General features: G+C 33.4%; 1 protein-coding gene across 6 annotated transcripts in view; it reads left to right on the forward strand.

The window, feature by feature from the left end:
- The window catches only part of BIRC6 (baculoviral IAP repeat containing 6), a 214000-nt gene that overhangs the window by 111458 nt on the left and 87337 nt on the right, over window positions 1-15205 (forward strand). For all 6 annotated transcript variants that reach the window (XR_003513300.1, XM_027554971.1, XM_027554972.1 and 3 more), the window contains 8 exons: window positions 911-1021; window positions 2242-2375; window positions 5216-5343; window positions 7555-8117; window positions 9117-9292; window positions 10254-10350; window positions 10498-10692; window positions 11498-11698. Coding sequence is in view for 5 of the 6 variants with exons in the window: in XM_027554971.1 (XP_027410772.1) it covers window positions 911-1021; window positions 2242-2375; window positions 5216-5343; window positions 7555-8117; window positions 9117-9292; window positions 10254-10350; window positions 10498-10692; window positions 11498-11698 (1605 nt within the window). In the remaining variant the exon portion in view is untranslated. The remainder of the gene's footprint in view (window positions 1-910; window positions 1022-2241; window positions 2376-5215; window positions 5344-7554; window positions 8118-9116; window positions 9293-10253; window positions 10351-10497; window positions 10693-11497; window positions 11699-15205) is intronic.

A 15205-nucleotide genomic window follows, 5' to 3' on the forward strand; every position in this document is an offset into this window, starting at 1 on the left:
TTGATGCTGAAATTATGCTGTTTGTAGTCAATAAGATGTTTTCTTTTTAGATTGTTTTGGTTTTGTTTTTTGTGAAATACACAGCGTCTTTTTTAGGTTTTAGTATGATAGGTATTGCAGACTATGTATGTTTCCTGCCTGGGTTCTGGAATCAGCCATTTTACTCGGTGTTTTAGGGGCACAATTAAGTGCTCTATATTATGTTTGCTTATTTTTAATACCTTTTTTCGTTCTCCACCTGCAACACGTGCTTCTTATGTAGGCCTTGTAGGTGACTTAGTTATTGTTTTATTTTGTGCTTTTTCTGGGAAGTTGCATTGATTTTGAATGGTCTGCTCCACCCCTGTCTTTCTAGGATGCCCTATTTTCAGTTTTTGATTTTGCAGAATATGAGGATATTTAGTAAATATGAGGATATTTAGTAAAACACACGGAGAAGGCAATGGCACCCCACTCCAGTACTCTTGCACACGACTGAGCGACTTCACTTTCACTTTTCACTTTCATGCGTTGGAGAAGGAAATGGCAACCCACTCCAGTGTTCCTGCCTGGAGAATCCCAGGGACGGGGGAGCCTGGTGGGCTGCCGTCTCTGGGGTTGCACAGAGTCGGACACGACTGAAGTGACTTAGCAGCAGCAGCAGCAGCAGTAAAACACAAGTTATATATAGCCTGTAGTTTGGAAAGGATGACATGTTATTTGTCACGGAATGAGCTTTAGACTTAGACATAAAATGTTGTTGACTCTAATGCTTTAGTTATATTTAATGGGAAACTCTTATTTATGTTTTGAGGACACTAGTGAATTGATTTTGAAAATAATGTCATGGTTTTAAATTCTCTTTGTTTCAATTCTTAGTAAACATTTGCCATGTCTGAGTGAAAATTTCTCCTTTCTCTTTTCCACATAGCCTCAATAACCAGCTTTCTCATGGTGTTAGCCTGGTATCCCAATACGCTGCTCCGGACATGGTGCCTTGTGCTTCATAGTCTAACTCTCATGACAAACATGCAGCTTAATCGTAAGTTCAGACATTCCTTTATATCTCTGACATACACTTTTTTCCCCTTGCTATCAGGTTCTTAAAAAGATGCTTCCAAGAAGTGAAATGGTTGTGGAAATGATTGAACTTCTTATTTGACTGTGGCTGTTAAGCTTCTTCTTAATGTGTCTTGTCCTTTGTGCTCCTTTCCTTTGATTGTATACGCCCGTGTATCTATAATTACAAGTTTAAGTTATATTTTTACCTCCTAAAAACTTTTACTTTTAAAAATCGATTACTTTTAGAGTACAAAATCAAGTATTTAATGTTAGCCTGTGTCTTGTGCTGGTTATTTATTCTTTTTAGAGTAACTTAGCACTTAAAATGGTTTATTCATTAATATATTCATGAACATATATGACTAGATATCTCAGTTTGTGCTTTTCACATCTAAAATCTGTTTTCATGGAATCGAATTGTTTCTTCTCAGATTCTAAACTCCTAATAGTTTCCTACTTTCATTTCCTGTTTAAGTTAAGATAGTAAAATTAATTTTTGAACCTTTTAAGAACAAAACTTCCCTAGTGGTCAGACGGTAAAAAAATCTGCCTGAAATTCAGGAGACCCAATGTAATCCCTATGTCAGGAAGATCCCCTGGAGAAGGGAATGGCTACCCACTCCAGTATTCTTGCTGGGAAAATCCCACAGACAGAGAAGCCTGGCAGGCTACAGTCCATGGGCTCGCAAAGATTCCAGCACACTAAACCACTAAGACTTTCACTTTCTATATGATACTGACGATAGATTTGACTCGAGTATTTTGTTCACTTCAAAAAACTGTTGTATTGTCGGTATATATCTTAACAGTAGCTGACATGCTAAAATGAATAAATTTTGCCTCAGTTTATCTTCAAAAGCTGGGTTAAACTTTATCGGAAAAATAAATCTTTAGAAAGGGACAGTGATTACTAAGAATAGGCTGACCAAAAGGACAGTAAACATTTAGTTATTTCTTTTCGACTTGTCTGTATACTGAATAAGATATACATTAAACTAGACGTTTTTCAGTGCCAGAAAGGAGGCAAGAGATCTATGGTAGAGGAAAATAGTGAGGCTCAGTCAGTACAGTAGAGATTTAGATTGTTTTTAGTAACTACCAGGAATATATGAATTTTCTTTGAAACCAAGAGATGTTTTAAATACTGCAGTTCCATTGTTTCAGACTGTTTGTTGAAAACTTTTTTTTAATGCTTTATAGCTGGTTCCAGTAGTGCCATTGGAACTCAGGAGAGTACTGCCCATCTGCTGGTTTCAGATGCAAACCTGATTCATGTTTTAGTGAAGTTTCTTTCTGGCACAAGTCCACATGGAACAAATCAGCACAGTCCACAGGTATATGATTTTTGAAATCCAGACATAGGCTTAGATTATATAGTAAACTTATTTGTAAAAGAAATTTTAAGTGTACCTAAATATGTAAAATTTTTATTGCTAAGGTATTAAATGATGGCTTTTTATGTATAAATGTAATAAAATGTTTTGAATTATTTATAATAATAATAGCTGTACTGAAACAATATAGCAGGTAGTACATTTTCTCTTGGAATTACTTGATTTTTATGCAGAGATGCATTTTTGGTGTTATATTGTATTATTTGTGAAACTTTCTAAACAAATACTTAAATGTTAGGAAAGCATTTCAAAACTATGGGAGTTTAAAAATATTTTTAAAATAATGTATTGTGTTTAATGACCTCTACAGTCAAGATTTGAGAAGTCACCTAACTTAATTCTTTTATAATATTAAATATTTTGTTCAACAAAAAAAAACAAAAAATTGACATGGATGGACCTAAACAGTATAATGCTAAGTGCAAAAAACAGAAAAACAAATGCTTTGAGTTTATTTATATGTGGAACCTCAAAAAGCATAACAAATGAACAAAGGTAATAAAAGTGAATAGAGTCATAGATATAGGGAACAAACAGGTGGTTGCCTGAATGGGAGATTGGGGTTGGGGAGTGGGAAAGATGAGAGAAATGGGTGAGAGGAATTGAGAGGTACAAATTTCCAGGTACAAAACAAAAGAATCACCAGTATAAAATGTACTGCGTGGGGCATATTGTCAATAATAAGGCAATATCTTTATGATGACAGGTGGTAACTAGATTTACTGTGGTGATGGTTTTGAAATGTATAGAAATATCAAATCACTGTTGTACAGCAGGATCTAAATAGTGTTGTAGGTGAATTTCACTTCAAAAACAGACTCATAGAAGAAGAGATCAGAGGTAGGGGTTGGGGGAATTGGATGAAGGTAACCAGAAGGCAAAATCTTCCAGTTATAAAACAGGGAAGTACTAGGGATGTAATGTACAGCAAGATAAATGTAATTTACATTTCTGTATATTATATATGAAAGTTGGCTGAGAGAGTAAATCTTGAGATTTATATAGAAAATATGTTTTTCTTTTATTTTGTATCTATATGAGATGGATGTTCTCTAAACTTACTGTGGTAATCATTTCATTGTGTCTGTAAGTCAAATCATTATTCTGTACATTTCAAACTTACACAGTCTATGTGTCAATTACATCTCAAACCCGAAAGGAAAAAGATAAATACTGCTTTTGTTAATTCAGAGAAAAAAGATATATCAGAACTTACAAGCTTTTTTAGTCTAACCACAGATATTTCTTTTATATCAATTGGCTCAGACGGTAAAGCGTCTGCCTACAATACTGGAGACCTGGGTTTAATCCCTGGGTTGGGAAGATCTCCTGGAGAAGGAAATGGGAACCCACTCCAGTACTCGTGCCTGGAAAATCCCATGGACGGAGGATCCTGGGAGGCTACAGTCCATGGGGTCACAGAGAGTCAGACAACTGAGCGACTTCATTTTCACTTTCAAGCTTTTGTTGTACTGCTTTAAAAATTATTTTTCCTTCATTATAAATTTCTTTTCAAATAAAATGTATTCACTGTTCATAGTATCTTTCTATGGATTATTCATAAATGTTTTGCAAGGTTATCTTTTATTTCTTAGCTCTGTGCTTACCTATGTGTAAGATCTGTACTGTTTCGGGTGCTAGAGATTTATGTAGTAAACGAGACTCTGCCATTCTTGGAGCTTAAATTCTGTTGGGTGCATTTAGTCAGTACTGTCATACTACAGAATAGACCTTAATTTTGTAGATCATCATAAAATAAGTGAAAGAAAAAGATAAGAAAAGACTATTTGTAATTTGATTGGCTCAGAGTTTTGATGGGGGGGACAGAGGCATGTTATCAAGTGATTATTATACATAAAGATTGCATGAATGGAATGTGAGAATTCCTGAAATCACTGATTCCAGCTTCTTTATTTTACATATGAGAAAACATGCACTATCTGCATTGCCAACAATTATGCAGCTGGTTCATGGTAGAGCCTACGTGTCAGGGAGCATACCACTGTATAAAATAGTGTGTTTCCTCTCCCCCCACTTTCTTCTTTAAAGGCAGAATAAAAGTTATTCAAGATCATGCTTTCCACAGATATTTTGGTTTATAATAGGTAGTTTCGTTATGAATGTTAAAATTTTTATGCTCAGAATTAGAAATGAAGTTTGTCTAAAAGGGTTTTGAGAACTCCATTGCATTTTGTTTTTCCAAAACTCCTGTAGGGTTTATGATTATAACATTCTAACACATAGTTCAGGGTACTTGGTGTAGCTCTCACTATAGTTTTTTTTTCATTGAAGAGATAGAAGTTTGAAAAGCTTTTTATTTTTCTTTTGCAGATTGCTACAGGTTTATTTTTAGCTCTATGGTTCTAGTTTGGAGAGTTTTTTCCCTCCATTCATTTTAGTATTTGCTCTTGTAGTCATCAGAAGCATGACCTTTTGTGGATCACTTAGCCTGTCTGTTGAAATGGGATAATTAAGATTGTGAAAAATCACAGTTTTTGTGCTTTTGAAAGCATTGTAGAGATATTTTTTGTGTAATTTAGGTGAGTCTTTTTCTATATTGAACTAAATAAGTCTGACGTAATGGAAAAATATTGACCATAGAATCTGTAATTTTCAATTTGAAACATATCAGGACCTAAAAGCTTAGTTGGTTTCATATTATCTTGTTTTTCAAATGAGAAGTTTCAACCATATGGCTCTTAACACTTGATACTTTTAAATGAATAATTCAGTAAATGGAATCACTAAGCAGTTTTCAGTAGAATTACATTTTTCTTCAGGTTGGTCCAACAGCTACGCAAGCTATGCAAGAATTTCTTACCCGATTGCAAGTGCATCTTTCTTCAACATGTCCTCAGATATTCAGTGAATTTTTGCTCAAGCTAATTCATATACTTTCAACAGAAAGGTAAACTTCAATGTCATTAACATATATTCCTGATGTATTAATAGAAGCAATAGGTAATCCTCCAAATAAAGTTTCTCTTATCATTTGTTGGGAGTTTATCTGGGGATAGACAAGCAGGATGATATCAAGAATTAAGAGGGAAAGATTTATTGATATGTTTCCTGATTGTTTTCTTTTCATTATGGCTCTCCCAGATCCTAAGCTTCTTCTATTGTTAATGGACTAATGGGTTCATAGATTAGTAGTTATAAACCTTCTACCTGAAATTTACCTGAAGCTCTTTAAATTATTCTAGAATAAAGGTAAGGAATTAAAGCTACTAGTAATTTTATTTGAAACCTACTTGATAAAGATATCTTAAAAAAGAAAAATATTAATCGTATCAAAATCCTAAATAAAATTTATTACCAAAGTCAAGCAATAGATTAAAAAGAATAAACTGTGACCATAATGGGTTGATTCTTAAAATCCATGAATACTTCAATATCATATACTATATATCATATTTATGAATCGTTTCAGCATACTATGAGATACTTCATAAAAGCCAATGTTGCTTTCTGAGAAAAACTTTTAATGAAATATTATTGTATCATCTTATTTAAAATTACAGAAAAAACATGAACAAACCAGACTCTATTATGTTTATTTTAAAAGTTCCCATTAATATCAGGAAGAAGTTAAAAATGCTGTTGGCTATCTTTATTATTTAATTTCATTGTGGAAGTGCCAGTGAGGTTTTAAAATATTTTAAGGTATATTTGAAAATGATTAAAATAACGTGGAGAGTACATCACACTTTCACAGTTAGTTTCAAAATTGGAAGTCAGAAAAAGGTATGGTTTATAATATGATAAAATAATTAATAAAGTAAAATATTAAAATTAATAGTTGATTTAAATAGTATACATTAATAATTTATTCATAATAATAGTTATTTTAAATAGATCCATAGCAGAATGCCTTAAACCTAATATAAAAATTAATGCAAAAAATTTATATGGAGATACGTTTTCATAGTGGCAGAAAATTTTATCTCAGAGTACTATCCTCATTTGTGTTTTCTTCCTTCTGTATAGCTTTTTTAAAATACTAATGTGGTTGTAGTTCAACTTGTTCATAGTGTTTGTGCAATGATGAAGCATAAGTGTGGGAAGGAGTAGATTCACAAAACCCAAAAATGTGATATTATGATATGCATACATGTAATTGGAAAACATGAAACTGAAATTTTGTTGTATGATTTCATTACAACTTCAAGAGTTCTCACAATCCCTCTTCTGGTTCAGTAATTTGCTATAAAGACTCGTAGAATTCAGGAAAAACATTTTACTTACATTTTTCAGTTTATATAAAGTATAAAACTCAGGAACAGCCAGATAGAATGGATGCCCAGGGCAGCGTATGTGTGGGGGACGTTGAAGGGAGGGTGCCTATGAATGAATGTGAATTCTCAGGGCTTAGTGTTGCCACCCTTACATACCTGGAGTAACAGTTTGTTAAATATTTTAGCTGAATTCTTCTTACACTTATGTATGTTGCCAGCATCTTGACTTCCCAAGTTCTGCCACAGGAAACCCAATGCTCATATTCCACCTCCTGGAGATGCCTATCTTTTCATAGATTTAAGTCTTTTTGGTACCCTCAGCTCTCTGATGGGTTCAAGAAAAGCTTTGACCTCAGCTCTCTGATGGGTTCAAGAAAAGTTATGACTTTAGAGTTAATTTGGCTTTTTTTTTAATTGTTAAGTTGGGGGGACAATGATCTTTCCAGCTTTCTATATCTTAAGCATAAGCAGAACTTGAGAGCATTCAGTTTGATGTGTTAAGAGTGAATTGGTTGAATCCTAATTTATGAAAATCAAGATTAGTAAGAAATGTTTAACAACATTTGAGGTTCTAATAATACAGAGCTCATTCATTATGAGGAGTGCCTTGTGATATATAATTATTTTAGTCTGTGGCTTAAAAATCACCTCTTTGATTTACTTGTTCTTCAGTTTTCTATTTGGAAGGAAATTTATTTTTTATTTTATATGATAAAATGGAGGTAAGAACAAGAAGGACGCAGGAAGAGTGGGAAACTCTGCTGCAAAGTGAAATAGTGAATACCAGGAGTTTAGTTATTGTCTAGCTTTCTTGTTTTCTGGTGGTTACCTCTTTCAAACAATTTAAAATGGGTTAATTTTTAATCCTCTCCCTTTTTCTGCAGGGGTGCCTTCCAGACAGGCCAAGGACCTCTTGATGCCCAAGTAAAGCTGTTAGAATTCACTTTGGAGCAGAATTTTGAAGTTGTTTCCGTTAGTACTATTTCTGCTGTGATAGAGTCTGTCACTTTTTTAGTGCACCACTATATCACTTGCTCAGACAAAGTCATGTCTCGAAGTGGATCAGATAGCTCAGTGGGTGCTCGAGCATGCTTTGGGGGACTCTTTGCCAACCTCATTCGTCCAGGTGATGCAAAAGCAGTTTGTGGTGAAATGACAAGAGATCAACTCATGTTTGATTTGCTAAAACTGGTTAACATTTTAGTTCAGCTGCCTCTTTCGGGCAATAGGGAATACAGTGCAAGAGTGCCTGTGACCACCAATACGACAGACAGTGTTTCAGATGAAGAAAAAGTTTCAGGAGGCAAAGATGGTAATGGAAGCACTAGTAGTATTCAAGGACCGCCTGCATATGTCGCTGACTTAGTGTTAGCCAACCAGCAGATTATGAGCCAGATTTTGTCTGCTCTGGGCCTGTGTAATAGCAGTGCCATGGCGATGATAATTGGTACGTATTGAGAACATTAATCTTAAACCTGTTTCTAGTACTGTATCTCTTTCCTTTAGCAATGTATGAATTCATTTTCTTTTTACTGTACAATACAGTGTTACTTTATTGTAAACATCTTAGCCTGACTGATTGTTATTAGTTAAAACTTAGAGTGGCATACATCAGTTGAAAATTTTTAAGTGTGAAATTTTTTTAAATTTGAAAATACTAAGAAAATAACCTGTATGGAATTAAATTAAGAAAAGGAAGCAGTTTTGTAAGCTAGGCACCATAATTTATAGTCATATATCTCTAACGTTTTAAAGGTGAAGAATTAGACATCAGATTTTGTATTAGGGAATGAGTAGATTTTATTTACTTACAGTTTCTTATAACGTGAAGTATAAATTTTTGTTCAAGTTGTAACAGTTTCAATGACACATCGATGTAAAATTTATATATTGTTTCTTTTCTACTTCTTTGAAAGCTAATATGTTAATTATTTTACACTAATTAAGTTTCAGTAAATTGTATCAAAATCCATTCCTGATGTAATTTTGCTTATTAGTATTTCTTCCTTCATGTAAGGGAAAAAAAACTATTGTCTTTTTGATTAAAAGTTTTAAAGTATAGTTGCATAATAGTATCAGTTATTTTTCTCTGCTTTTCTTCTTGATATGTATAATGTGTTCCTCAGTTGTGTGATAGAACGACTTTTTTATATTGTTACCAACAACAGACGTATCTTCTATAAAAAGATAACCAAAAATTATTCTCTAGTGAATGTTATGTTAGGTATTTTAATTTCTAGACATGCATATATGTATATAGACACACAACACACGGACCCACACAACACATGGACCCACACACAACACACGGACCCACACACAGCTGTTTTGTATGCATTCTTCAGTGGTTTGGGGGAAAAAATGGCTTGTAAGACTCTATTTAAATTATTACTGGTTTTTAAGGATTTGCTTTGTAAAAAATGTGTAAACTTTTTATTTAAACTAGGAGCAAGTGGATTGCATCTCACTAAACATGAAAACTTTCATGGTGGGTTAGATGCCATATCAGTTGGGGATGGACTGTTTACCATACTGACAACTCTTAGTAAAAAAGCGTCTACAGTTCATATGATGCTGCAGCCAATTTTAACCTACATGGCCTGTGGATATATGGGCAGACAGGTAAGTTCAATCCAGCAACAATTGCAGTGATTTAAGTAGTAAATAGCAATGGGAGCAGAGAATTATCTGTAAGACAGAGACAAATAGAGTATTCTAGTTATATATTGGAAAATGAACAGAATCAGCAGATGAGAACTGTAGATTAATAATACAAGTTGAAGAGAAGTCAAAGTAAACTATGGTGATGTAAGAGTAAAATGTTTTTAAATTTTAAGATTTTCTTTCCATTGTCTTAGGAAGTAGTTCTTTCCTTTTCCCTAGAAATAGCATAGTTGAATACCAACATGTTCTACATAGAAGTATGTATGAAAATTTAATATGAGTATTTTTTTTCAAGCTTAAGTTGCATATTTAGTTTCCTTTCAGTTAAAAGAGGTTAGAGTAATTTTAAAAGAGAAGTAGGTTAGAATGTTATTACTTTTAAAATTTCCTTTTTCAAAATGAGATTTTAGGAGCCAGTGTGATTATTTTACCTTCTAGTCTATTTACTATTTTTTTTTTCGAAAAGCAGATTTTAAAATATAATTTCTTAAGGAATCTTTTATATGTCATTGTATAATTATCATTTTCATAAATATGTATTGAATCTGTATATATATTTCCCCATTGGAAGATACAGAGATAAATATTTGAGAAGGCTGCATTTTTAAAGGAAAGTACTGTCTAGTGGAAAAGGAAATCAGTGCACATTAAGGTAGAAAATGATAATACTAGGTAAAGACAGACACAAAAAGTGCTGAGTTCAGAGAGGAGACTGTTCACTTACCTTCTGACACAGGCAAGATTTCTTAAATATTTTGGCAGACATTTTATATTAAGTGATTTAGGTTAAGGTTACCATTTTATAATAATTAAATATAAAAGAATGGTATATTCAGTGAAACTTAATTGTCCTAATTCATAGTAAATTAATAATGACCTTTTAAAAATCACAGCATACATGTATGGTTTATTTTTTTAGGGCTCTCTTGCTACTTGCCAGTTATCTGAACCATTACTGTGGTTCATTCTGAGAGTACTGGATACTAGTGATGCCTTGAAAGCGTTCCATGATATGGGTAAGGGAAAATTTCCAAAACTGCCTTTTAAGTGTAATGTTAAGTAGTACAGTATGTTCTTATTTTGATAGTCTTCTGTGAGAGTTGACTTGGTATCAAATCGTCTGTGTTAAGATAATTTTAATTTAGTGTTCTTTATAAATTTAGGTGGTGTTCAGCTCATTTGCAACAATATGGTTACTAGTACAAGGGCTATTGTAAACACTGCAAGAAGTATGGTATCAACTATTATGAAATTTCTTGACTCTGGTCCAAATAAAGCTGTTGACAGCACTTTGAAAACAAGGATCCTAGCTTCTGAGCCTGACAATGCAGAAGGAATCCATAACTTTGCACCCCTGGGTAAGAAAACAGTTATTTCATCTTATGGGTGTGAATTTAAATAATAGTTAATTGGCTGGTATGAAGCAAAAGTAGTTGTCAAAATAAATTGATTGAGTTATAATGTCACCATTTTAATAAAAAACCATTGATTTTAAAGGCACTAGTTTTCCAAACTGTCTACTGATTAGAAGGAAGTTTTTATTTGTTCTTTAGTAGGAAAATTTGTTTTTATTTCTGAGTTTAAATAGACACAATTTGTGAAACTAGGTAGTATAGATTCTTATGTCAGTTTTCAGTATAACTGTTTGTTTTACAAAGCTTGTTCCTTCTTATTTTGAGTGATTTTTTTTTTTTAAATGAAGTTTAAAATTTATATAGTTATTCCTTTTTCCAGTCTACATAGTTTCTTTTTGTATTTTTTTTCATATTTGTAACTCATAAATATTGACAATTTAGAATAAAGATGATTATTTTCAAGTTTATTTTTTATTATCAAGTATATTTTATTTTCAAGGCTGTATTGAACATTAGTTTTTACTTAAATCATTCGAGAATTACTGTGCTCGGTTTGTTGTTGCTTGTTTAGTTTTCATTTGACGTGTTAGTATATAGAAATTATATACGACCTTGCCAGTTGACTGGATGTCCTGATTATTTGTGAATACTGTGACAAATTATGCTAAGTAAAATAAGTGCATTCATAATATTAAATATTCATGTTTTTAGCTAATTTTTCTACTGTAATTATTGTGATTTGAATAGCTCTTGATGCTTTATTAGGTTTCTTTTGCAAGTTTTTATTTTATTTGAAATACTTCTGTAGGTACAATCACATCTAGCAGTCCCACTGCCCAACCAGCTGAGGTGCTTTTGCAGGCCACGCCCCCCCATAGAAGAGCTCGCTCTGCTGCTTGGTCCTACATCTTTCTGCCGGAGGAGGCTTGGTGCGACCTTACCATTCACCTTCCTGCAGCAGTGCTCCTTAAAGAGATACATATCCAACCTCACCTGGCATCTCTTGCAAGTGAGTAATAATTTGTTTAAAGATCCATCATGAAAATAAACTATAACATATAGGAGCATTTAAAAAATGAGAAATATACTTAGCAAACTAGATAAACTTAGATAAAATTGCCAGATAGCTTAATTTTGAACTATTTAATATAATATTTAACATTACCACCACATCATTTACCATCAAATGAATTGGCATGACTATTCCCCTGAAATAAACAGAATGTGTGATGAAACTTAAGGAAATATATCTGAGGTGTGTATTATTTTGCCTTTCACATTCCCCCAAATTTATTGCACTATAGCATTAAGATAAAATGAGTTAGTTTGTACAACTGTAGATAGCTTTCTTAGTTTTTCTGCTCCTCAGTCCTAGCTCTGTAATGTGAAATTAACATAGATTCCCTTCCCATTGTAAGGTAATTACTTCTGCAAAGAATTTTTTATTGTAATATGTAGAGTTTGATATTTTAAATATTATGACCTTTAAATTTTTAATGTTTTGAGTATCATCCATTTGATGATGCATTTTCATTTAATACACTTTGTTATAACTTTGCAAGGGAAATAATTAATTGTAAAGAATTTTTTAAAAATAAGTTACACATTAAAAGAAGAAGGAACTCTTTAAAGCATTCATGAAGAAATATGAAGTACTATTTTACATTTGTGCTGGTTCCCAAATTCTTTCAATATAAATATAATGATTTATACATAATTGTTGAAGTTGTGACAGTCATTTATCTTCATTGATTGATTCTCATTGCTATCATATGTCACTCCATAATTTAATGTAGATCTATGGGAAATTTTGTACACCACTGGCATATTTGGAAGAATAAATTTTTATACTTATTTGCAAGATTAGATTATTATTATACCCTAACAGAGTTGTAGAATCCGCACATACCAGATTAAAATAGATATAATGAATAAAATGACAGAAAAAAGTAGATAAATGCAGTGTTTTGGCAGGTCAAAAATAAATATATTACATGGCAAAATATAAGTCATTATAACCTCCAACAGTGTAAGACTTAGAAGATAATCTAAGATGAGGAGGAAACTGCTTTTTTGGGAAGGACAAAGTGGCTTTGAATTGTAGCTAGAATTTATACATAGTACTTTGGACAGGAAGGATGTTAAAATGGAGGACTCTTGTACATTATGACAAATCAATAGATTACATGTTTTCTAACACAAATGTGCTTAATACTTTTGGTTTGAGATCAGAGCACAAACTAAAGATACAGAATATTCTAGTAGAAATAAGATAGCCTTTAGAATCAAAATATGGGCTTAAACATAAACCCATGTACCCTTATAAAATGTACCCTTTATTCATGTGAGGGTTTGGATTATTTAATCTCTTTCCATCAGTTTGTATTGGTAGAGTCAAAGAGATTATATAATGTGGATAATACTTCCTTGAAAGGTTAAGATTAAATTTAAAAATTATGTGGCTTACCTAGTTCTCTGTGCAAACCAGGGGTATAATTGGCATATAATAAAAGTTACTTCCTGATTTTATAGTTGACATTAAAATCAAGGTTCAAAGGTTGTTTTAGTTGATAGATAAATTCATTAAATGTTCTTCCCTGTTTGTGAGAATTTTCCCATAGCAACTGCCAGTTAATTACTTGGTTGTGTGTGTGTGCTCAGTAGCATCAGACTCTTTGTGACACTGTGGACTGTTGCCTACCAGGCTCCTCTGTTGATGAAATTACCCAGGCAAGAATGTTGGAGCAGGTTGCCATTTCCTACTCTAAGGGATCTTGCCACCCAGGGATTGAACACATCTCTTGCATTGATAGGCAGATTCTTTACCACTGCAGCACCCAATTACTTTATTCAGTTCAGTTCAGTTCAGTTCAGTCGCTCAGTCGTGTCCGACTCTTTGCAACTCCTTGGACTGCGGCATGCCAGGCTTCCCTGTCCATCACCAACTCCCAGAGTTTACTCAAACTCATGTCCGTTGAGTCGATGATGCCATCCAACCATCTCATCCTCTGTCATCCCCTTCTCCTCCCACCTTCAATCTTTCCCAGCATCGAGGTTTTTTCCAATGAGTCAGTTTTTCCCATTAGGTGGCCGGAGTATTGAAGTCAGCTTTAGCATCAGTCCTTCCAGTGAATATTCAGGACTGATTTCCTTTAGGATGGACTGGTTGGATCTCCTGACAGTCCAAGGAACTCTCAAGAGTCTTCTCCAACACCACAGTTCAAAAGCATCAATTCTTCGGGCAGCGCAGCTTTCTTTATAGTCCAACTCTCACATCCATACATGACTACTGTAAGAACCATAGCTTTGACTAGACGGACAGACCTTTGGTTGCAAAGTAATGTCTCTGCTTTTTGATATGCTATTTAGGTTGGTCATAACTTTTCTTCCAAGGAGTAAGTATCTTTTAATTTCATGGGTGCAGTCACCATCTGCAGTGATTTTGGAGCCCAGAAAATAAAGTCTGCCACTGTTTCCATTGTTTCCCCATCTATGTGCCATGAAGTGATGGGACCAGATGCCATGATCTTAATTTTCTGAATGTTGAGTTTTAAGCCAACTTTTTCACTCTCCTCTTTAACTGTCATCAAGAGGCTCTTTAGTTCTTCACTTTCTGCCATAAGTTGGTGTCATCTGCATATCTGAGGTTATTGATATTTCTCCCGGTAATCTTGATTCCAGCTTGTGCTTCATCCAGCCTGGCATTTCTCATGATATACTCTGCATAGAAGTTAAATAAGCAGGGTGACAATATACAGCCTTGACGTACTCCTTTTCCTATTTGGAACCAGTCTGTTGTTCCATGTCCAATTCTAACTGTTGCTTCTTGAGTTGCATACAGATTTCTCAGGAGGCAGGTCAGGTGGTCTGGTATTCCCAACTGTTTATGAATTTTCCACAGTTTGTTGTGATCCGCACAGTCAAAGGCTTTGGCATAGTCAATAAAGCAGAAGTAGATGTTTTTCTGGAACTCTTGCTTTTTCAATTACTTCATTTGGCCTCCTTAAATTTTAGCAGGAAATTATTTTAAATATTCTGAATGTTTACATTTTGAAAGGCAAAAAAGGATCAGAGGTGAAAACAATTTTTAAACTCAAATGTGTTTAAAATCATAGCAATGTGATAGTAGTGAAATAATGAGTTTATGAAAAGGTACTTTTAAAGTCACATTCTTCCTAAATTATATACAGCTGTAAACCACAGCATACTAATCAAACACCCCATTTTGCTGGTGATAATTCTGAGAGTAGAAATAACAGAGTAATTGCCTGTTTTTGTTTTCTTCAAGAAAATGAAGTGTATGTAGATTGCATGTCTTCAGTTGCTCTGTTTTTAGGTTAGTGTTAGAATTTTTTATGTGCAATTTTTGTTATACTATAAATTTCATATAATAGCTCCAAAATCAATTATAATGAAAGTTAGTGACAAAGTATGACTTAGCGTATACATATTTTTCTTATGAATTCATAATGAATTATAACTGAAAGCTGCCATTTTACTGTAAGGTAAAGTAAAG

Source organism: Bos indicus x Bos taurus, chromosome 11 (assembly GCF_003369695.1).
Source record: "Bos indicus x Bos taurus breed Angus x Brahman F1 hybrid chromosome 11, Bos_hybrid_MaternalHap_v2.0, whole genome shotgun sequence".
Classification (NCBI taxonomy): domain Eukaryota; kingdom Metazoa; phylum Chordata; class Mammalia; order Artiodactyla; family Bovidae; genus Bos; species Bos indicus x Bos taurus.